This window comes from Peromyscus eremicus, chromosome 8a, assembly GCF_949786415.1.
Source record: "Peromyscus eremicus chromosome 8a, PerEre_H2_v1, whole genome shotgun sequence".
Lineage (NCBI taxonomy): Eukaryota > Metazoa > Chordata > Mammalia > Rodentia > Cricetidae > Peromyscus > Peromyscus eremicus.
The window spans coordinates 102,034,476-102,058,621 of NC_081423.1; the positions used below are offsets into that span (position 1 = coordinate 102,034,476).

Consider the following 24,146-nt stretch of genomic DNA (forward strand, 5'->3'; position numbering starts at 1 on the left):
CTGGGTGGAAAGGAAGAGGTGGTGGTTGCCATGGATACATTGAGGCATCAGGACTGGGATTCCTCTGCTAACTCAAGCTTGTCGTTAATAAGGTTGCCCCGCATTGACACAGACCAGCTTCGTGTGGTTGTCCCCATTTTCTTTTCTTTTTTTTTTTTTTTTTTTGAGACGGGGTTTCTCTGTGTAGCTTTGCGCCTTTCCTGAAACTCACTCTGTAGACCAGGCTGGCCTCGAACTCACAGAGATCCACCTGGCTCTGCCTCCCGAGTGCTGGGATTAAAGGCGAGTGCCACCACCGCCCGGCGTTCCGTTCGTCCCCATTTTCTATTAGCATTGTTGCCTCTCTAGGCAACACCAAGTACTTCTGCAGAGGGTGAGTGCGTGTGCAGCCCTGGTCTTGGTCCTGTGAGGGGCCAGGCAGCAAACTAGCTCTGAACATGTGTCCAGAGGCCCAGTGTTCCTCCAGGCTAAACACCTCAGCCCTCAAGTGTAAGAGCATAGCCTGCCAACCAGGGAGAGCCATGGGGCTCCCTCTGCAGGTCTCATGCTGGTCATTGTGCCAGATGGGGCCTCCACCACCTACTGCACATGTCTACATCCCCATCCTCCAAAGCCTCAGCAAACACCCACCCCCACCGCCCCCCATGCACAGAGGCCAGAAGAATTAGCCTGTTGTGTCATACTGAATTGATTACTGGTCTGGTCAGAACCCACATGTTCCCAGAAAGTGGAAAATAGCATCTCAGGTGTGGAGGGCAGAGACCTCAGAAGACCAAGAGCACATGAAGGGAAGTGGGGGGGGGGGGAGTCTAAAGGACTGAGCTCTCTCTCCCAGCCCATATGTTGAAGCCCTGATCTCTCCCCTCCCCCCAGCACCTCAGCATGACTGTATATGGAAACAGGGTCTTTCCATAGGTCATCAAGTCAAAATGAGGTCATGGGTGGCAGTAATCCAGTCCAGCTGTCCCTTTGAGAAGAGAACAGGACACAGACCCACAGGGATGGCAATGGCAGGCACAGGGAGACTTCATGCCTCAGGAAGAAGCAGTCTGGGCACACCCAAGCTTGAGACCGACCTCCCAAGACTGCTTACCCAGTGTCAAACACTCTTGTCAGTGGTGACTGGCCATAGTGGCCTGGTGTATGAATGTTGCTGGCACTTCCATCCAGTGTCCTGCCCTTGAAGCTCGCACGGCCCTACTATCCACCCATGTCTCTTAGAAGTCAGACAGTAATCACAGGTGCTGTGGGCTTCTAAAATGGCATGGTACCAGGAAGTGTCTGTGGATCTTGTGTGGAAGAGCTTTTGACATGATAGAGCTAGGTCTGTGCTTCCTTGGCTAAGGGAAAGAACCTGTCCACGGCTGGTCTGCCATGGCCTCCCTCTCCAGTGGCCCTCAGACACAACTGCTCTGCTGCGGCCTGTACCCAGGCCTCTATGTCCCAACCTGCCCTGCTCCCTCCATCTTTGAGAAGGAGCCTCACTCACCAATCCTGATGCTGCCTGGCCCCTGCCTCAGCTACTCCTGTGCCCACTTTAGTGGCCACCACGTGCCCTGGACCTGAGACTAGACCACACACTGGAAGATGATGGTACAATACAAGAGTGCCGTGCACAGCATAATATTGCTACAACAGTGGTGAGCTGGGCAAGAGCTGTAGGACTTCCTTCATTGCCTCTTTGGTCTCAGGAACATGTCCTGGCATGAAACCAGGGGCCCTACATACTCTACCCACCCTCTTCTATCGGCCTGTGTAGCATTTCTTCTCCCCCCAATTGCATGTTACCCATGACGTGTGAAAACAGGCCATCCACGGGTGATGGGAGAGTCTGCTCTCCATCCCAGCCCACTCCTCTCCCTCACATGGCAGGATTGTAGCAAATTCAGAACAGACCAAGGCTCCACTAGAGTTCCAGGGACCCATCCTCCAGAAGTCTCTGAAGCCACCATGAGAGCCCCTCAGTACTGTCATGCCACATGTACCTGCTAGGCCCGAGAGCTCAGCATCACCTAGGGTTCAGCATTGTTGATAGTCAAGTGCCCCTCATATGTAGCCAGGGAGGCTACCCACACCCTGTCAAGCAGAACTGACAAATCTTTGGGAAGGGAACAGCCTCGTACAACTTTACAGTCCTTCTCTAGTAGTGCTGGACATTTCCAGCTCTCAGGAGGGAATGTGGAGAAGCCTTTACCCAATGGTCTCAACCCAGAAGGCAGGCTCAGGGTGACTGGCCATAGAGACAAGATCTACAATCTCTAACCTAAGGGGCTAGGGCTCTCTGCATAGCACTGAGGGTCCTGACTCCTGGTGGGGGCAGGGGCAGAGAGAGATGAAGCCCAGAGAGCCACCATGTCCCTGCCTTTTTCTGGGGTGGTTTGCCCAACAGAATCATCCCTTCCGCCAGCAAGCTGTGCCTCACTCCTTTGCAGATAGTAAGGATAAGGAGGTACCGCCAGCTGCAGCTAGGGCCTCATCCACATTGGGGCTCGGCCACCTGTATCATAGTGAAGTCAAACCAACCACTGCTCTCAAAAGCCCACCGTGAGCTGGGTGGTGGTGGTGCACGCCTTCAATCCCAGCACTTGGAAGGTACCAAGGCCAGCTTGGACTACAGAATTTCAGGACAGCCAAGGCTACACAGAGAGAACCTGTTGGGGGGGGGGGGAGCCCACTGTGTGGTGTATGAGTCAGGCCACCACCTGTTGATGGAGCAGAAGCCACTACAGGCTGCAGGCCAGCAGCCCCATCCTCATGGAAGACGAGGTGTCCCAGAGAGCCTACACACACTATCAGGGGAAGGGTCTAAACAGCTGCATACATGACAGGAAAGCCCAGAACTTGTTCTATGCTGTGGCATGAACTGCTAAGGGAGAAGAGGTCTATGGGATAGGATGGCTCCTTCCCCCAGCTTGGGCTCTGAGCCCAGCTTCCCACTGGTAAAAGGGCCCAGGGATGTTTTTCTATGAACCCAGCCATCTGCAAGTCCCACCCTGTGGCCTATCAACAAAGAGGAGAATGACATCTCTCCCCACTCTGGCTCTACAGAGAAAGTAACCAGCCAGTGTCTGGAACAAGCTGGACACAGCGCACATCAGTAATCCCAGAATTCCTATGGTGAGGTGGAGGGCAGAGACTGGAAAACCTCAGAAGCTCATGGGCCAGCAAGGAGCAAGCAAGAGACACTATCTCCAGGGGGGATGGTGAACACCACACCCAATGTTGCCCTCTGACTTCTGCTATCACACGTCTGTACCCATGTTCACATGAATGTGCACATGCCTACGCACAAGTGAGAAAAAGTTCAATAGAAAAACCAACCCTCAGGACTGGAGAGAGTGTAGCATTAAGAACATTTCTGCTCTTGCTCTTCAATCCCAGTAATACGTCAGAAGGCTAACTCAAGCTGAAGGGGAGCCCTGACTTATTCCGGCACTTTCATGTGCGCATACTGGCACACATAGTCAAAAATAATTTTTTTTAAGTTTTAAAAATAGAAAATCTCCTTGTGTTGCAGAACTATAAAGGGCCCCAAATAGCCAGAACAAAAAGGAGAAATTAGAAGGTTGACATTTCTCAATTCAAAATTTACCACAAAGTTACAGTAGCCAGAACATGGTGCTGAGATAAGGGTCAGAGTTCCCGGCCAGTGAACTAGAACAGGGAGTGCAGATAAGAGGCTGGGACTCCTATGTGACAAGACTTCAGTGGGTGAAGAATAGTCTTCAGCTGGGTGTGGTGGCTCATGTCACTCAAGAGGATGAAGGAGGAGGCCAGCCATAATTTGCAGGCCAACTTGGCCAGAGTCAGACCCTATCTAACAAAGATGCAAAAAAAAGGTGAAAATACCCCAGACAGGGTACCAATGCCTATAATCCCAGGCTTCAGGAAGACCGTGAAGGCAAGGCTGGCTTGGCCTCTGTAGCTGGTCAGCCTGGGGCTCCATAGTTTGCCTCGGTCAAACAACAACAACAAAACAAACAAACAAATAGAAGACACTATATCTACGTAATTGAACAAAATATTTGTAAATCATGTCTCTGATATGGCTTACTAGCCAGAATACATTATAAAGATCTAATAACCCAATATCTTAAAAAGAAACCAGTTGAGAACTTGATTAGACATCTCTCCAAAGAAGACAACAAATGACTGGCCAGCACATGGAAAATGTCCCTAGATAATGCAACCAGCCTGCTGGGAGACCCCATCTCCTACCTGCCAACATGGCTTCCACCAGGACATGAAGGAGTTGTCGCTCTTGGGCACTGTGGTAGGAGTGTCAGAAGGCTGGCACTGTGGAAAGAGGCTTGGTGTTTCTTCATCAAGTTCAGCATGGGGTTACCATCCTGCAATCCCAGGGCTAAATATAAACCCCAGAGAAACAAAAGCACGTGACCACATAGAATCCTGCAGGGATGTTTACAAGATGTTGTTCATAAGGCAGAGATGACCACCAAGGAATGGATGAATCAACAAAATGTGGGATGAAAGGAATTAGAACCCCTCGGGAAGAGGTGTCACGTGTTTGGCCCCTTTTACTCTTTACTCCACCACCACATGATGCAGCGTTCAAGGCTCTGTTTTTTGTTTTGTTTTTCAAGACAGGGTTTCTCTGTGTAACAGCCCTGACTCTTCTGGAACTCACTCTGTAGACCAGGCTGGCCTCGAACTCACAGAGATCTACCTGCCTCTGCCTTCTGAGTGCTGGGATTAAAGGTGTGTGCCATCACTGCCCAGCTTCAAGGCTCTGTCTTAAAAGGCAGAGCCAGGATGACATCAGAGACTGAACCCTCTGAATATCCAGAATCATGAGAAACGTGTTTATGATTTTTCTGAATGTTATTTGCTTATTATTTGTTTAGAGTATATATGTGCCTGCACATGTGTGGGCATGCACATGCCATAGAGGTCAGGGGACAACTTGTGGGAGTCTGTTCTTTCTTTCCAGCATGTAGGGCCCAGGGATTCAACTCAGGTCATCAGGCTTAGCAGCAAGTGCCCTTAACCACCTGAGCCATCTCACCCCACTGGCCCATTGTTCTTGGTTCTCAGTCTCAGATGGACTGCATTGGGTTTGGTTGTTAGATCTGGTTTGGTTTTAGTTTTGGTATTTGAGACAGGGTCTCACTGTGTAGCCCAGTCTAACCTCAAACTCTTTTTTTTTTTTTTTTTTTGGTTTTTCAAGACAGGGTTTCTCTGTAGCTTTGGAGCCTGTCCTGGACTAGCTCTGTAGACCAGGCTGGTCTCAAACTCACAGAGTTCCACCTGCCTCTGCCTCCCAAGTGCTGGGATTACAGGCCGCCACCGCCACTGCCACCGCCACCACCACCCTGCTAACCTCAAACTCTTAATCCTCCTGCCTCACCCTTCTGAGTTCTGGGTTTACAGGTGTGCTTCTGCATCACACTCTATCCCTGTGAGATGCAATTAGCCAGGGATGAAGTATGGACCCTCTGTGCCAGGCAAGATTTTCTCTTAAACTGCACGTGGTCCACCAAGGTGAGTGACCCAAGGCTGTGTCATCCTCATATCCTGACCCTTCACAGCTGCCAAAGCCCCAGCTGCTGGTGATCCAGGTCAGGTCCTGACCTCCTCTGCCCACCCCTCAAGCCTGTCACCCTGCCCCACTCCACACTGTCCTGCACTGTCATGTCTGATGATCACACTTCTGGGATCAGCTACCACTTCCTCAGGGAAGCCTTCTCTGACCACTGCCCCCCAAATCCTTCTACCTTATCCCTCATCACACTGCCCCATGTCCCCCAAGCCAGAGCAGGGCCACCAATGATAGGTGCCAAATGAATCAGTGAGTGAGCCATTGATGGATAAATGCATCAATGAGAGAGGGATGAGGAAATGAATGAGTGGACCAGCCATTTAATGAGTGGATGAGTGAGGGATGAATGAATAAACTACTTCACCAAACCCAGGCACATCCTGTGACAAGAACCCCAGCATGGAGGTTATTGGGCTACACAGCAGCTACCTGTCCTACAGTGCCACCGCGTGGTCTCCGTAGGAGTTGCCACTGCCCACACTAACAGGTACAAAACGTCCCAGCAGAAAGCGGCTCCTGCCCTGTTCCCCCTACTATTCTTAATCCTTCAAAGATGCGTGAGAAAAAAAAGATGTGTACAATGCCCTGCAAGCCAGTATCACCCACTCTCCAAGTCCCCAAAGTATCGAAGAGGGGAACTTTCCTCTGTTCCCTAGGAGCTCCCCTCAGAGCACCCCCACTCCCCAGAATTCCTCTAGAAGGCCCAGCACAGTATACCCAGGCTACCCCTCACTGCTGGCGATCCAAGTCACATTGAAAGCAAGCATATCTCTCCAATGTCCTCACTGTCCAGCATCCACCCCTGAGCTCAGGCCCCACCCCTGAGGTTTCCTGTCTGTCTTCTTACTGATTCCACAGTGTTCCTTGGGCGTGTCTCATAGTCTCTGCTACTTGTGCCTCTGCCTTCTTAGACTGAGCTTCAGGCCCCTCCCCCCAGACCACTGGAAGCAGTGTGTAGCCCTCCCACACCTCTCCCTGTAACTCACCTACAGCCTGCCTGCATTCTGCAGGCAGCTCACCAGTAGGAGCCTGATCTCACCACTCAGTGCGTGTGTCATTTGCAGCTGTGGCTCACACTTTGTGTTCCCTGAGATCTGCTGACCAGAGCCGTGAGTCAACATGCACTCGTGCGAGTCACACACCTAGATGACATGGAGACAGGGGAGCACTTGTCTGAGACCAGTGCCCATTCCTCCAAGCTTCACCAGCTGAGCTCTAAGCTTTGGGCCTCTCTGGACACGAGTTGGCTCGGGTGAGGGTAGGGCTCCCATGCTAGGTCAATCATTCATGACTCATGGGTAGATTGTTGGCCTAAACTGGGCCATCCGGACAGCCCTTCTCTGGTAGTGCCAATGGAGGCCTGAGAAGGTGAGATGCCCCCGTCCGTCTCCTTCCTGCTTTGTAGCCCTAAATGGAAGGTAATCAGCAGAGTGGAATGAAGGACGAAAACGCTTCCTGTGCCCGCCAGTCCTTGAACCCGGTAGAGCTGGGGTAATCTGGGCAGAAGGGACCACCACGGGCCAGCAACACACCGGGATCACACTTACACGCTGACCATCCTCTTGAAACCTTCCCTGATCATCCTCCCCTTCTCATCCCGGTCCAAACTGTCTGGGTGGCTCGGCACTGTGTCAGCTCCACTGCCACCCTGTGCTGCAAAGCGGGAAGCCGTGAGGAAGATCCAAGTTAGACTCCCTATAAAAACTCTGGAGACCGGAAATGTGGGAGACAGCAGAGTCCTTATCACTGCCTTAATCTGGTCCTCGAGGCCCCACCGGGATCACTGGAGACACTTCACAGGCCTGTTCACACACCCTCACCCTTAGACCTATCGCCTGTCTGTATCCTCTTACACTCCCACCTATGCCCCGCCCACCTCCTTCTGACCCGCCCACCTATGACCCGCCCACTTCCTGTCTGCACTCCCACGTATGCCCCGCCCACCTCCTGTCTGCACTCCTCCCACCTATGCCCCGCCCACCTGTCTGCACTCCTCCCACCTATGCCCCGCCCACCTCCTGCCTGCACGCCTCCCACCTATGCCCCGCCCACTTCCTGTCTGCACTCCCATCTATGCCCCGCCCACCTCCTGTCTGCACTCCTCCCACCTATGCCCCGCCCACTTCCTGTCTGCACTCCCGCCTATGACCCGCCCACCTCCTACCTGTAGCCGGCTTGCTGAGTCTCACCCCTCAGTGCACGTGCTCTACAGCTGTGCCTCCCCTGACTCCATGTTCCCTGGGTCTTCAGGCCTGCATCTGTGGCCTCGTGTGCTCTCATGGCTGGTGTAGAAGCTGCTGTGCCCTGAGATCTGGGGATAGCACTCCCCAGCCTTCACTCCTCCACCTCCTTCAATGATTTAAAGTCACGCGGTTCTCAGCATTAAATACCCTTCCGGTGAAATACCCAGGAAGGATGCGTCAGCTGGCTCAGTCTGGTACCAAAATCCAACACTGGTACCCAATGCAGCAAAGACTCCGCTGCGGTGTGAGTTGCCTTTTTCTCCTATAACTCATGGTGATGGGCTGGAGGGATGGTTAAGACCATTGGCTCCTCTAACAAAGAGCCTATGTTCAGTTCCCAGCACCCAGTGGCAGCTCATTACCATCTATAACACCAGTCCCAGGCAGTCCAATGCTCTATTCTGGCTTTGTGGACACCATGCACATGTATGGTGCATATATATGCAAGCAGCACACCCCCAAACAAAAAGCCTCATATTGATGTTCTGACCCCCAGTACCTCAGAATGTGTCTATTTGAAATAGGGCTGTTGCAAGTACAGTTAGGTTGAGTCAAGTCTTAATCCAATGTGATGATGTCTTTATAAAAAGGATTTGGACACAGACACAGGGAGATGTGGTGTGAAGGCGGAGGCAGAGATGGGTGATGTTCTGCCAGCCAAGCAGCGGAGGATCACAGTGTGGTACTTCTGGAAGCTAGGGAAAGCCTAGTGTGACTTCCCACATAGCTTTCAGAGAAATTTGCCCCCTTTATTCCTCCGACTCTTTCAATGATTTTGGTGTTTCTGACCCTAGGGCTGGGTGAGAGGACATTCCTAGTCATGACTAGAAATTCCTAGTCACTGCCTGGAATGGAGTCTTTCTGGAAAGCAGATTTGGGTGACCAAGGAACAGCTCTAAGCAGCACCAGAGTGGAGACCAGAGATGTGGGGTGGGATGCTGATGTCTGCCAGTACCAGGAAGATTGCATTTTTAGAATGACATACAAGGGGTTTTAAATTCTCAGTTCAAGGCAGAGTGAGAAAACCAGGAAACACGTGGGGCTGCTGTGCCTGGGGATCGCAGGCAGGCTGTACCCTGCAGGGTGCAGAATTACAAGGTAAATTGAATTCTCAGCCTCTGCAGGTCATCTGAGCAGAAAACCAGAAAGCCCCTGGACAAAGAGAATAGAGGGGCTGATAGTGATCCCTCTCCACAGAGCCCTCATACCAGAAGCCTGCACCCATCTGCACAGCTCCCTTGCTTGCAGGCCATACCTGTGGCAGTAACACGTTCTGGAGCTTGTCACTCCAGACCGGATGGAAGTGAGAGCTAGCTGAGTCCTGTCGCACACACACACGCACAAGGTTTTGCTATCTGGCTGGATAATATTGGGGAGACAGACTCAGAGACCACACAAGCATGGCCACTGGCTCCCTGGAATTGTGCAGCTGGTCCATACACCAAGCCTTGGACTCCAGCATTTGTTTGCCTGTCTGTGAAAAGCCCAGGCAGTGTCTATGACTGTGCTACAGTGAGATGTGTCAGCTGCTTAACAGGAACACACACACACACACACACACACACACACACACAGAGACAGAGACAGAGAGACAGAGAGAGAGAGAGAGAGAGAGAGAGAGAGGGAGGTTGGGGTGCTCTGGGAGGAAAGTACACTAAAGTCAGGTGTCGGGAGGAAGCTGCTCTGTACTTTTCTTGTCTCCCCAGGGGAAAGCTATATTCGTGTTTTTTGCATCTTTAAAACAAAAGCCCATCAGAAACAACATAGAGCAAGACAGGTTGGTGTGAGCTCACAGTTTCAGGAGGTTGCACTTTGCCATGCAGGAGGCATGGCAGAGCAGCTCTGGCCACAGCAGCAAGGGGTGGGAGGCAGCAGCTGTTCACAGTGGGGTAGACCAGGAGCCAGAGGGAGACAGAACCATTAACTGTCAAAGGCCTGTCACTAGTGACCTACTTATGCCAGCCAGGTGCCCATGCCTATAGGTTCCATAATCCACCTCCCCCATCACTGCCACCAAGTTGGGAATGAGTGTTCAAACACCTGAGCCTCTTGGGGCTGTTCATAGTCACATCACAAAGGCAGAGAAGCTTACTAGTGAGGAGCTTTGCAGACCAGAGCTGAAAGTGGAGGATGGACCCCTGATTTCTCAGGAACCTGGGGTAGCAAGGGCTAGAGGCCCAGGCAGGGTGGGTACAGTTACCACACAGGATGCCAGACCTAGAGCAGCAGGCAGAACAAAGGAGCTGGGACAGTCTCCGGTCATTGCAAATGCCTTAGAGCAGAGGATGATCCTTTTTAAAAGGCCAGCTGGGGCCAACAAACCAGACACAGAGTATCTCAGTGGCAGGCTGGGAAGATGGCCTTGGGGTGAAGCATGTGTCCTGAGAGCTCCCCAGAACCCGTAACAAGGCCTCTGTAATCCCAGTCATCAAGGGAGAAATGGGAAGTGGAAGCAAGAAAATCTCCAGAAGCCTGTGGGCCAGCAAATCTGGGCACATAACGAGCCAAAGATCCTGTCTCAAACAGGTGAGATAGGACCTGAGGTTGTCCTCTGACCCCTGCGTGTACATGGTGGGACTTGCACACCTGCACTCACAGGAACACACACATACATATGCTTAAAAACAAAAAAGTGCTTCAGTGGAAAGCCAGGAACTCTCACCTGATTCCCGAGTGCAGGCCAGAGTCAGGATAGCACTGGACAGACAGTAATGACCTATTCGTGTGTTATGCATACACTCCCTTAACCTTCCCTCTGCCTTCTCGAGGTACCCACAAGCACCGTTACAGTTAGTTATCCATGGCTGTGTAACAAAAGTGGGTAAAACAGGAGCTGTGGTTCATTCTCCTCACAGTTCTGGAGTTGTGTGGTGCTCGTCAAGGAAGGCTCACCTCTGCCCTGCTGACCCCAGCTGAGGTGGTACACCTGATAGGGGCTGGAGCACTCCTTCTGACATGACTCACTACCACGAGTGTGACATCAGTCACTTGTCTCATGGCTGAAATAAAGTAACTGCCAGAGACGACCTAAGAAAGGATTTGTTTGCCTCAGTTTCAGAAACTCCGCTGATTCTGGCACCATGGCAAAGCAGAGCCTCGTGGCCGCAGAAGCTGTGGGAGAGGATGCTCACACAGTGGGTAGCACACAGAGACGGGAGTATGTTGGAGATGTTTCTCTGGCAAACCATGACAAATCCTGACTGGATTCTTTTCCAGGCTTGGCAGCCCCTTCTGTCTTGGTGGCTAAGCTTCAAGAACAAGCATACAGAGGTGCCAGAAAGGAACTATCCTGCATCTGAGACCTGGACTGAGAAGCATCGTGGTGGCCCTAATCACAGGCTCGCTGTGGGTGTGGCTGTTTCCCTGCAGGCACTCCCTTCAGAGTGAACTTTGTGAGGGTGTAGCTGGACCCTGGAACTTCTCCAGTGAGTGCAAGCTTGGGCTTGGTCAGCAGAGGGCGCTAGAACTGCAGGAAGGCCTGGAGGGGGCGGGGCTTCCCTTTCTCTAGTTTGTTTGCGTGGAGGGGTGTGGGGGCAGGACTTCATATGCCTTGCAAATGCTTTGGATCACGCCCTAGCCCCGACCCTCCGTCTTGGGCCCTCCTTCCTCCAGCCCTGCAAACCCCAGTGGCCTCTCTTCAGAGACCCCCACCTCTCTGCCGGTTTCTTGAAGACTCCTCTGCTGCTTTCCTCCCAGCAATGCCTTCACCGTCCGGTGGGAGCCCCTGGCCACACACGCCTCTTTCTGAGTTTTGTGACTAGCCAGCACCTCTCCCCCAAGTAATCCTTCTTTCATCCTTGCCAGGCTTCCTCGCCAAAGACAGCCGTACCCCTCCAACAGAGTCTTCCCAGCGTGGGCAAAGTGTTCTCCCAGGCACTCAGCAACTTCCCATGGTCATTTTCTTGGCATTTGCTATGCCTGCATTCCTTAAGTTTTTGTGTGCCCTTTGAATGGCTGAAGGTCTAACAGTCCTTGGTGACCAGTACAGCTCCGGTCTCTCTCTGGGACGGTAGAGACGCGTGATCACAGGAGCAGTCCTAGGAGACATATCTTCCAAGATGGACTTACGGTATACTGTAGGCCTCGGCATTGAACTTGTACGCTACTGACTTCTCGCCTATGGGAAATGTGTGCTACTGCCCCTGGCATGTGGGCATTGCCACAGAGGAAGCTGCTTCCACTGGCTGGTAGTGATAAAGGGCCACTTAACATGACATGGGGTCCAAGTAACTGCTGCATGTCACCATGGTGCAGGGGACCCCTCAGTGCACTGGAACAGTCACAGTAGTCACCAGCTGGCTCAACTCCAAAGTCTTCTGCTAAGAACTAAGTGCTCCCTGGACCCTCTGAGGGGCTCACTCCCCTCTCGCGGCCACAGGACGGCACTGTTGCAATTAGAGCCTTCTTTCAGGGGCGCCACAGTCACAAGACTGGCTGAACTTGCACCTGGCCACAGGAGTTCCTTCTGGAGAGTTAGGACCTTGGTCTGGGGTGTGTGTAGCTCAGTGGTAGATCACTTGCCTGACACAGAGACCCAGGGTCCTGTCCCTGGCAGCAGAGGGGGAACCTTAGCACCTTGTTGGAAAGACAGGAACCCTGAACTCCAAATCACATGAACCCTCTCCCAGCAGACAGACTTGACAGTGGCCAAGGGGCTAGGGCCCACGTTTAGGGACCTTTTTATGAGCCCTCCCGTTCCCACCCTCCTGGAGGACTTCTGCAGCACCTTTTGTTTTCATGAGGCTTGTAGGTAAGTCCGAGGGCCCAAGGTGTGACATGGCAGGAAATGGTTTGGAACGAGAATTGGAGACACTTTTCCTATAAAAGACTAAACAGTGATGGGTGTAATGGTCCTTGCACTTCGGATCTTAACACTTGGGAGGCCACAGCAGGATCACTAGTTCAAGGCCTACTTGAGCTGCATAGCAAAATGTAGCCTCAAAACTTAAAAAGGAACAAATACTAAATGTTTTATGTTTTGAGAAGACACAAGGCTTCTGTCTACTACTTTCCTGTTCTTCTGGTCCTCTACCACCTTTGTGTGTGTGTGTGTGTGTGTGTGTGTTTCTGTGGTTCTTAGTTAGGGTTACTATCACTGTGATGAAACACCGTGATCAAAAGCAAGTTGGGAGGAAAGGGTTTACTTGGCTTACATTTCCACATCTTAGTGCATCAATGAAGGAGGTCAGGACAGGAACTCAAATAGGGCAGGAACCTGGAGGCAGGAGCTGATGCAGAGGCCGAGAAGGGGTGCTGCTTACTGGCTTGCTCCCCATGGCTTGCTCAGCTTGCTTGCTTATAGAACCCAGGACCACCAGTCCAGGGATGTTCCTGCCCACAATGGGCTGGGCCCTCCCCCACCAATCACTAATTAAGAAAATGCCCTACAGCCAGACCTCTGTCTCTTTTTCTCTCTTTCTTTTTTAAAATTTTTATTTTATTTTATTTTATTTTATTTTATTTTATTTTATTTTATTTTATTGAGACAGGGTTTCTCTGTGTAGTCTTGGCTGTTTGGCTGTCCTGGAACTCATGCTGTAGACTAGGCTAGCCTCGAACTCACAGAGATCCTGTCTCTACCTCCTGAGTACTGGGATTAAAGGCATGTACCACCACCACCAGGCTCAACAGCCAGACCTTGTGGAGGCATTTTCTCAATTGATATTCCCTCCTTCAGGTGACACTAGCATGTGTCAAGTTGACATAAAACTAGCCACATCTTTAACCCCACCCACCACCACCACCACCACCACCACCACCACCCACCCCCCCTGAGCACTTGGGAGGCAAAGGCAGGTGTATCTCTGTGAGTTCAAGGCCAGCCTGGTCTGCATATCAAGTTCCAGGACAACCAGAGCTACATAGCAAGACCTTGTCTCAAAATAAATAAATGAAAATATATATTTATTCTTAGCTTGCAGGCTGTACAAGAAAGGGGCATCTCTAAGCCAATTTTGGTTCATAGGCCATAGTTGCCAAATCCTGGTTTGTAGACAGCAAGAATTCAGACATTTTCAGCTCTGTGTTGGCAGAGACTTGGGAGGATGTGTGGAAGAGCTTCCAGAGTGGTAGACTGGGGAGGCTGAAGTAGAACCCTAGCCAGCCACACCCTGAGCTACAGGCACCAGGTGCTTCAGTCTGCGCCTTGACAGGCGGGACCTCAGTTAGTGACTCTGCGATGTCAGGACATCCTAGCGCAGAGTAGACAAGAATGGACAGAGCACAAAAGCCAGTCTCTGTGAGTTCCAGGCCAGCCTGGTCTACATAGCAAGTTCAAGGCCAGCCTGGTCTACATAGCAAGTTCCAGGCCAGCCAGAACTGCATAGTTAGACCCTATCTCAAAAAAAAAAAAAAAAAAAAAAAAAAAAGTGGACAGAAAGCCTCAGAGAGGTGGGACTTGACCATCATGACGTTTGACCTGCACAACACCTCTATCGAGCACTCCAGAGCATGGCCTCCACTAGGGCTTGAGAACTACCCAAATAGGAAGCTCCAGCCTCCTAGAAGGGTCCACCAGTGCTGCCCTTTATAGGAATGCTGACCACAGGGACAGGGACCACTACGAAGCTGTCATAGGGCCACAGAACAGCAGAGACTAAAATGCAGTAGCTAGCCACCAAAGCGGTGGCTGAGCCCATAACGGGCCGCTGGATGTACTGGCATGTGTAGTGCCCTGGAATACAGGACCCCTGACTAGCTGGAGGGCCCCGGGAGTGAAAAACCAACCAACCAACAAAACAACAACAAATCTCCGCCCCCAGAGACGCTTCTAAAGTGACAGAAGGAGCTAGAACTCTAGGTGTAGCCAGAGCCTCAAGTCACTACCACAGACTTTCCTCTTGGCCTCGTGCTGTTCTTTTCCAGGCAAAGCCAAGTCAAGACTGGGAGCCTCTTCCGGGTGAGGGATCACAAGAGCCGCCACCAGAAAGGCCCCCATACCGTCTTCACTTGCTTACTGAAGGAACTGGGGTTGGGGAAGGAAGAATGCAGGCAGTTCGGGAATCACAAGGTGCTGCCGGAAGAGGGGGTAGTCACCGGATTTACGGGATCCACGATGTGTGGAACCTGAGGTCAAGACTGAGCCCAGATTTCAGAAAGGCATAAATGAACAAGAATGCTTAGCAATTGGCACAGCTCCTTGTACTGTCTCTCAAAGGGATGATTACTCCCCTCCTGGCCAAGACAGTGAATCCAGGGCAACAGTGCGCCCTTGGCGGCTGTTAGGGGGTAGAGCCCCAGGCACGAGTGTCTTGGCACCCCAGTTAACTCACCAAGGGCCTACGCAGGGCAGATGGGATCAGAGAATCCCTGGGGGTCCCTGAGTCCGTCCCAGCAGCAGGGCTGACTCATCGTTAGCCCAAGCCCCCAGAAATGGAAGTAGGGCCCCTGTATTGTCACCTGCACCCTGACCCCAGTGAGAAGACTAGGGGACAAAGGTGACGAGTGGCAGGTGCACGCGGGTGCACGGCCTCTTAGCAAGGTGTAGTAGTGTCACTAAATTCAGCATTTCCTGTTCAGGGACCAGCAGGGTGGGGGCGTCGGCTGGGCGTTTTTGAAGGTCGGGAAGCCTGGCTTAGGCTCACCCATCTGAGATGCACTGAATTAGTCAAAGATCCCGTTCGATTAGCCGAAAGGGCGAGGCAGGGCGTTCGCAACGCCGGGAAAATCCAGCCCGCGGGCGCGCACTCTTAAGTACGAATCTGCTTCGCGTTCTGCGGCGCGAGGCTCCACGCGGCCGCCGTAGGGAGAGCGGAGTACGGTGGCCGCGGGGCGGCGGCGACGGGCTCGGCCGGCCGGCGCGGGGCCGCCATGGGCAACCTGTTTGGCCGCAAGAAGCAGAGCCGGGTCACCGAGCAGGACAGGGCCATCCTGGTGAGGGGCCGACGGCGGGCGGGGGGTCGGGCCCCGCGGGGGAAACTGAGGCGGGAAGCGGAGCGGGTCACGCTTCCGGTGCCATCGCGCGCCCAGCTGCAGACACCCCTGGACCGGCCGCGGCTCGGCCCGGAAAGACCTGGATTGTGTGTGGGGGCGGAGGGCAGATCCGTGAGAGGAGGTGCCGGGAAGGAAGCTGCTGACAGCCGGTGGTCGCGGCATCCCGAGCCATAAGTTACGGAAAGTTCTTAAAGGCCCCAGATAAAGAACCCGTGGGCGTGGCTGTCACTGGAAGTCTCAGTGTGATTCGTACGGTCTGCAGCCTCTGTGGAGTGCAGGAAGCCCCGGGGACACCCGTGTCCCAGGACGCCGTCCTCCAGTGTTCAGTAGAACTGTCACAGAGGTGGGTCCTGCAGTCAGGACACCGCTGCCAAGCACACATCTGAACAGTCGCGTCAGGGACACAGGAAGGAGAGAGCCTAGCCCTAGCTGCCGCCTCGCCGCCGCCAGACTTACTCAGATTGCTGGCTCTGCAGAGGCACAGCCTGGCCTTCCTGCAGCTCCACTGGTCTCTAGTATCTCCAGGCAAGAGGAAAGAGTACGTGTAGCCTGGCCACAAAGCCTCCAAATCTGAAGGGTGGGAATAGTGATGCCCGCTGGGGGGCAGACCCTGTAGAAAACACTGGGTGGAGGTGAAGGACCTGGGGGCCAGTCCTCCCTCCCCCAGCTAGCAGAGCTGCCCTGCTGGCATGGTCTTCCAGGTAACCTGGAGAGCATGGTGGATGGTTTCTCACTAGCTGAATTACTTACCATGGTCTGCCCTCAAGGAGTCATTCTGTGTGTGAAGTGTGGCCAGGGCCTGCACCTATTCATGGTAGTTCCATCTGAAGTGACAGCATTTGGACAGAGAATGGGAATGGCCTAAGCAGGGAGGACTGACCACAGCTGAACAGTGGCCACGCGTTCACTGTAGGGCACGCAGCGCATAGCCAAGCCGCTGCTGTCCATTCAGGTAGATGGCAGTGGAGACAGGAGAGCCAAGTGCATGATTAATGCGAGAAATCCACGGAGTCTCAACAGCTGCCCACTACACACGATAAAAATGGGAAGAGCAGGCCGAGGCGGGGGATTGGGCAACACTTAGTCTCAAAAGAAGGGAGGGGTGGAGTGAAGGATGGCATGCAGTGTCATGTTCTCTGTTACACTAGAACCTTCCAGGGCCTGGTGGCCACCTCAGTGACCCAAGGAGCACAGGCTGTGGCCAGGCTGTGGCTGAGCAGGGTGGAAGTCTCCTCCTTGGCACAGTGGGCCTTGGGGATGCCAGGTGCATCCCCGCCGTGTAAGTCTAGAGGTGTTTCTGAATATTGCCACACATCCTCTGGGTGGCAGAGGCCACCGTTAGAGAGGATTGCCTGGCTCTTCCTGACCATGTCGGGACTAGCAGCCTGGTGAGAACCTGACTGGAGGAGCCGCTGACCGGGCTGCATTCTTGCTCTCTCCCCAGCAACTGAAGCAGCAGAGGGACAAGCTGAGGCAGTACCAGAAGAGGGTCACACAGCAGCTGGAGAGGGAGCGGGCTCTGGCCAGGCAGCTGCTGCGGGATGGCAGGAAAGAGTAAGGGGCACTTCCTTGGGGCTAGTGTGGTGGGAAAGGAGGCACGTCCCTGGAGCTAAGCCAGGACAGACAAGGTGGCTTCCCTTGCAGACGGGCCAAGCTGCTGCTCAAGAAGAAGAGGTACCGGGAACAGCTGCTCGACAGGACGGAGAACCAGATCAGCAGCCTGGAAGCCATGGTAGGCTGTGCCCAGGAGCCTTTGCTGGGAACCAGAGCACCTAGGGAATGGGGTGGGGGCTGGCCACCCCAGGGTGGGAGGTGGGGAGCAGGTCGGGCTGATGGGGTCGCATGCGCATCTCCCAGGGTTGGGGTAAGAGCATCTTGGTTTGCCCCTGCTGGCTGGAGCCACTGAAAGTCTCCAGCACTTTCTCAGTAAGTCCCAGCTGCCATAGCAGAGAACCAGAAAGGGTAGGACATTCCTTCCAATGCCAGAAGCCTGTCACCACGTGGGTCCAGAGCCCAGCAGGGCTTCTGACCAGTGGCTGCTGCTTTCAGGTTCAGAGCATCGAGTTCACGCAGATTGAGATGAAGGTGATGGAGGGGCTTCAGGTGGGCAACGAGTGTCTGAACAAGATGCACCAGGTAGGTCCTCGCGGCGCCCGGCAGGCGGGTGCAGCCGCAGGCAGGTCAAGCGTCTGTGCCAGCTCAGGACCTGAGTTTAGCTGGACTGGGGGATGTGCCCATGCTTGGCAGGGACCAGCGTGACCTGAGGGAGGTGTGGCACAGCACCACCTTTGCGCTGGGTTCACTGGTGCTGAGTGGTGGGGAAGGCAGGGCATGGGTGTGGTGAGTGGGCTGGTCAGGGCGTGGGGCTCAGTGCCAGAGGTTGGGTTTGCTGCCTCTCCGGGTATCTGAGTAGGGTCTGAGGTGCATGTGACACAGGCCAGCAGAGGTGCCGTATTGATTGTACACAGAGGAAGTTCGGTCTCCTCCCGGGAAGGATTTCCGGTTTTGACCTGTTTTATTTATAATTGTCAGGGTGGTTCTGGGTCTGGGAAGGTCTGGGCAGTGCCTCTGAAGACAAGCCTGGCTCCGAGCCAAGGGCAGGCTCGCTTCCCTGGCTTTGCTGAGGGGAAGATAGGGGCAGGGGCTGTCGTTTGCCTTGTTGAGCAGCCCTGAAACGCACATCTCATCTCCAGGTGATGTCCATAGAGGAGGTGGAGAGGATCCTGGACGAGACCCAGGAGGCAGTAGAGTACCAGCGGGTATGTTTGGCTGGGCACAGGCCCACCCACTGCACTGCCTCCCGGGAGAACCCAGAGTCACAGCTGGGAATACCCCTCCCTGCCAGTTGCTGTCCCCAGGAACCCAGAGCCCCACCAGGCCTGCTTCTCAGTACATCTCTTCCTTCCACAGCAAATTGATGAGTTGCTGGCAGGAAACTTTACTCAGGAGGATGAGGATGCCATCCTGGAAGAGCTGAATGCAATCACTCAGGTACAGGTCCCCAGGGCTGTCTGGTCCCCTGGGGGATGGGACCCTATAGGCCTCTGCTTGGTGGTGTGTCTAGCTGTTATGTCTGAGCCCAGGGTCCTGGTTTCCTGATTTCCTTCCTAAGATGGTTTTCACTTGTGCTGAGGCCAGGCCTCTTCCACACCGGTGCTGGTGGCTGGGGAGCTGTGGAAGCAGGGTGGTTGGAAGCTGACCCAGCAGCTTGCTGCAGGCACCTGTGACCCATGTATGGACAGAGGGGACATGCTCAGCCTGCCCCGCCCCATCAGCCTGCTTTCCTCTTGTGACTCGGTGGAATCTGTTCACCTCTGCACTGCAGGCCCCAGGGTCTGCTGTGCTGCAGCTGGGTCTGACCCCATGTCCAGGCCACGAGCTCTGTAGCTCCCAAACTGGATTCTCTAGCTCCACTGGCCATGACCTCTGCTTGCTAAGGTCTTACTGCTGCCCAGAGCCCCCTGCTGTTCACAGCCCAGTACGACTGTCCAGGAAGTTACCTTTGGGTCCTGTGGCTGCTCACATGCCAGGGCCAGAAGCCTGATGGGCTGCTGGGAAGACAGGCCACAGGAGGACAGAGGCCACCTACACCCATGGAGCAGCTTTCCCCCACAGCCCTCCAGGATTGTAGCCCCTCGGTGCTTCCCAGCAGAAGCCCGTCATGGCTTCCTAGCCCTGGGGACTCAGCGTACCCTGGTCTCTACTTTCTCCATGGTCTTTTGCAGCCCCTGCTTGGGAACTGATATTTCTGGGAATAGCTCCAGATCACTGGGGTCCTGGGGCCTCTTGAGTGGCCTTGTCACCTCTGTAGTGGTCATCTGTAAAGATGCTGTAGACAAGGAGAGTGCAAGGCTCCAGAGCTGGGCCTCTGAGCAGTAGACTCGCAGCTGCTGCTTCCCTCTGAGGGCAGCTAACAAGTAGATCCAGCTCCTCTTGAGGGCCAGGGCAGCCTGTGGCAGCTCACGCCTCATCTTTGCTTCTTGCAGGAACAAATCGAGTTACCAGAGGTTCCTTCGGAGCCCCTTCCTGACATAAACCCAGGTACCTCTGCTTTTTGTGTGTAAGTGTGTTGGTCTGAAGTCGCAGACATAAGTCTCAGAGGGAGCAATACACAGTGCTCCTCTTACCTTGCCCACCGGCAGCTCCCACAGCCCGGTGGGAAAGTGTACCTGTGGCTGTGCCCCGGTTGATGGAGAGTGGGTTCCCAAGGGTTGGGTCCTCTAATGGGATCCAGACCAACTCACAGAGGCATGTCCATTCATCAGCCCTGGGAGAAGGCTTGTCAGCCACTTGGGCCCCCGAGGGCTTAGATCCCCCAGTCCAGCTGTCGTCTGGAACTCACAGCTTTGGGCAGCACTGCACCTGCAGCAGCGTGCTCACAGCTCAGAAGCCAGTGGTCAATGGACACTCAGAGTCCCAGTGGCTCCATGTTTCCCTCTGTTTCTGTGTGGCTTCTGGGAGCCCTAAGCCTCCAGAGACCTACTGCACAGGCTGTGCCCCAGCCTCTAGGTCCATCTGGCTTCCTGTTTATAACTCACCCCCCCTGCTGGGCGCACCCCTCGTCTGCAGCCTCTGGCCTCGTCCTCTGAGAGCTTGCTGTGCTCATGAGTACATCATGAACGGTTGTTTTCTCCACAGAAGCCCCTGCCAAGGCCAGATCCAGGCAGGCAGAGCTGGTGGCAGCTTCATAACTCCGGCTCTCCAGGGACTCGCAGGGATTCTCTGAGGACTGGCCCCCAGAGCGTTTGGCTGCGTGTCAACCCTGAGGGCTCCCAGGAGGCCTGAAGGGCTGCGCTGGCCAGTGCAGGTGCTGGTGGCTGGAGCAGCAGCTCACACGGGCCCTGACATCAGGGCACCACAACGCGATTCGAGCTTTAGTCTGGATGCACCGTTGTCCTGCTCTCGTTCTGGATTAAGTGGACACTCAAAGCCCAGCCAGGCCCGGCTTCAGGCAGCTGTGGTTCCCACAGTGGCCGCAGCCCAATACTCCTGGTGCTGTTCTCATGGCTGACCCAGTCCGTGTGACCTGCGCTCTTTTGTGAGGAAGCGCTTCAGACCTTGGGGTCCCTGTTTCCTTCTCTTGTCTCTGCTGCTCCAAGCTGGTGGGGGGCTTCAGTTAAGGGCTTCTCACCGTGCCTGGCCTCCTGATGCCCCTCAGTTTCCCTACAGGCTAGTGACAGAAACCCTAGGGTACTGGTGTTCTCCAAATCTCTCGGAGCATCTTCTTTGGCACCTCAGACTTGAGCCTCTTATGTTTTGGGGAGGTGGACCAGGGGCCATCACTGCTGAATGGACAAATCTAAGAGCCTGACTTGGGGTCTTCACAGAAGAAAGTCATCTTGAAGGAGGTGACAAGACCCTGTTCCAATGGGTATGCACCCCATGGAATCTGGACACACAGCTGCCAGTCCCTAAGCCACCAGTGCCCTGGAGGAGCAGAGCTTGGAGGTGACTTTCAGGGTCCTGTGCTTGTTTGACAGGGGACAGTCCCTGATCCTCAGGTCCTTGAGGACCACAGGGCTTTCTGTCCTTTCAGGGCCCACCAGGAAAGGACATCTCTTCCTTAACCCAGAACGGGTCAACCCCAGTATTAAAGTTGGCCCCTGCATGGTCTCCTGCCTCTTGGACTGGAGTCTGGTGTCCTGATATGGTTCCCTGCATAGGAACAGTCAGTTAGTTATACAGGTGGGTTGGAGGGCGGCCCATGACCAACCGAAACAGCCTTAGCCACCATGCTCGGCAAAGCCAGGGACTGGGTGCCAGATGCACCTGGGGAGGAGAGCTTTGGGCTCCCTGTGTAAGCCTGAGTCCCAGGGCAGCCTTGGCCATGCCCAGCAGCTGTCTTTGAAGGTAGAGGAGGGCAGGGCTCTGGCCACTCTGAATGTGTGTGCTGAGTATTTACACACATGGGTCTGGGGGTTAGGACTGCCAGACCCCAGGCCTGAGACACCTTGAGAGAGTGACTGGTTTGGGGTTAGAGTGCACATGGAGAGAGTCGTATCTGGTAGACAGCTGGCAGGTCCCCTCCATGGAGCAGCCTCCACACACAGCCAGGCTTAACACTGCTAGGGCTCAGGGTTTCTTGGGAGACCATGGAACCTGAGTGTGCAGGTGAAAACTGGGAGCAGCCTTGAGTGCATGCTTGGCAGTCGCCAAGACCTGCAAACAAAGTGTGGATGCGGCCTCTCCTGCAGTGTCTGTGTCCACCAGGAGGGGGCTCTGTCCACCTCTGCTGCTGGGGTGCTTGGCCATACTGAGCGTAGTTTTACCAATGAAGCCTGCTCCAAGCCCATAGCAATGTCCTGCAGCAGGATGCACCCACACCCTGCAGTCGTACACTATTGAGGTGACAGGGTTCTGTGGACAGAGCTTCAAAGGCCCAGGTAGGCCAGGCTCCATTCAGCTTTCTGTCGTGTCTGACCTGGGCCAGGCAGAGGCACAGCCAAGAGTCATAACTTGAGTAAGAACTTCCTTTTGGGGATAAGATCTTGCAATGTAGCCCAACTGCCTATGCTGTCTGCTGGCCTCAGCCTTCTGAATGCTGAGATGACAGTATTCTGTACCTGGCTTGCGGTGGTAGCCTGTAGGCTCCACTCCTGACCCTGTGAGCTTTGGCCTTCTTAAGACCTCCCTGCTCCATCATGCTTCCCTGTCAGTCAGTGTAGTTGGCATGGGATCCATGACAATCACAAGCTAATAAAGTTCGTGGCTGAGCTGGGGTCCTGCCAGAGACAATCCTTGGAGACTTGGAGGTGAGCAGTGGTACTGTGAGTAAGGGCCATTTGGCCAGGTTGGGGCGGAGGGACTGCAGGACAAGCAGTACATGGTGCTCCCTGGAAGCCACCTGAGATTGTGGCCCAAAGGTCCAGGCAGGGGCTAAAGAGGCTAGCTAGCTCATGGGATGAACTTGTGTGGACAGCTGGGAGGAGGGCACCTATTACAAAGAGGAATGATGTACGTATGCCTGGTTTTCGGCTGGCTCCTGTGCAGAATACTGGCTGGGTGAGGGGAGATTCGGATCCAGACTCAGAGCCCAGCTGGCTGTCTTCTGCGTCAGCCGCTGAAGCCTTGGCACCTCGGCGTCTGCCAGATCTTCAGGGCAGAATCCTCATGCTTGCAGCCCTCAGTGAGTCCTGTAGGCCGGTCACCCAAGCTGTGTGCACGCACGTCTGCGTGGTGGCTTTCATGCTGGTAATCCCAACACCAGGGAGGTGAAGGCAGGAGGCCAGCCTGGGCTACATTGTAAGACCTGTCTCCAGAGTACAGAAGCTGGGAATATGGCTCACGGGTAGAGTGCTGGCCTAGCTTTCAGGGGTTTGATGCAAAGAGATGAATTGTACCAGGAAGTGCTGACTTCTTTGACCACTGAGGGCTATTATTTTATTCTTACTACATTTTTTTTTTCTGTGTGTGACGCATGGAGTGTATATGGAGGCCAGAGCATGCTCAGGAGTCGTTCTCTCCTCTACAGTATGGGTCCTGGGATTGAATTCAGGTCTTCGGGCTTGGTGGCAAATGCCTTTGACTACTATGGGCTTCAACTTTAAAGCCCGTCTTAAGTCTTAATCTGTCCTGTTGTGACAGAATGACAGCCAGGTAATTCACAGTGAACAGAAAGATGTTTCTTGCAGTTCTGGAGGTTGGACATTGCACGTGCCATCCTCCTGCTAAGGCCTGCTAGCAGTTGCCCACCTGGCTGGGAGTGAGAGGGCAGGAGGGGCCATCTCACCGGCTTCTGAGGACACCAACCCCTCATGAGGGTGGCGCCCTTTGTTCCTCCCAGGCCTCCAACTCTTACATTCTTTCTGCCCAGCCTTCCTGGATGTCCCTGAGCTTTGTGGAAGGAGTGACAGATGAGCTCTCAACAGTCACTTACCCCGACTCTCTGACCAGTTATGGGACCCCTCGTTTACTGTGCCCACTGCAGAGAGCAGCTTCTCAGGCCAAGGCTGAGCGACACTGTCTGTGTGTATAAACATAAGTGGCTTGAAGACAGCTTGACACCATGCCCATCTATCAAAAGCAGTAGCAGGTTCCCCCTAGGCCTGTGGCCTCCCTCGCCATGGGTGCCAGGTTTACAGTACCAGGCTTATATGCCCTCCTGTGGAGTAAGCCTTACATTCAGTCCCAAAGCAGGCGGTTCCCCTAAAACCTTTGTGCCATCAGTTGGCATAGCTTGCCTTACAACCCAGTGTTGGAGCACACAGGATTTACCACTGGGTGGTACCGATGGCTTCTCTCCTCCAAAGGCCTGTATTTAATCACCTCTTTCAAAAATTATTAATTTTTCAAAAACTTTATGTGCATTGGTATTTTGCCTGTATGTGTATCTGTGTGAGGGTGTCAGTTACCCTTGAACTGGAGTTACAGAGAGTTGTGAGCTGCCATGTGGGTGCTGGGAATTGAACCCT

The 24,146-nt window shown here is 53.9% G+C and overlaps 1 protein-coding gene across 1 annotated transcript; it reads left to right on the top strand.

The window, feature by feature from the left end:
- The first annotated feature begins 15,556 nt into the window (after positions 1–15,556).
- Positions 15,557–21,348, top strand: Chmp6 (charged multivesicular body protein 6). Its single transcript, XM_059269855.1, has 8 exons — positions 15,557–15,675; positions 17,180–17,289; positions 17,380–17,467; positions 17,785–17,871; positions 18,429–18,494; positions 18,646–18,726; positions 19,722–19,776; positions 20,374–21,348. The coding sequence occupies exons 1-8, from the start codon at positions 15,613–15,615 to the stop codon at positions 20,424–20,426; spliced, it is 603 nt and encodes a 200-aa protein (XP_059125838.1). The 5' UTR covers positions 15,557–15,612; the 3' UTR covers positions 20,427–21,348.
- Positions 21,349–24,146: the final 2,798 nt, after the last annotated feature.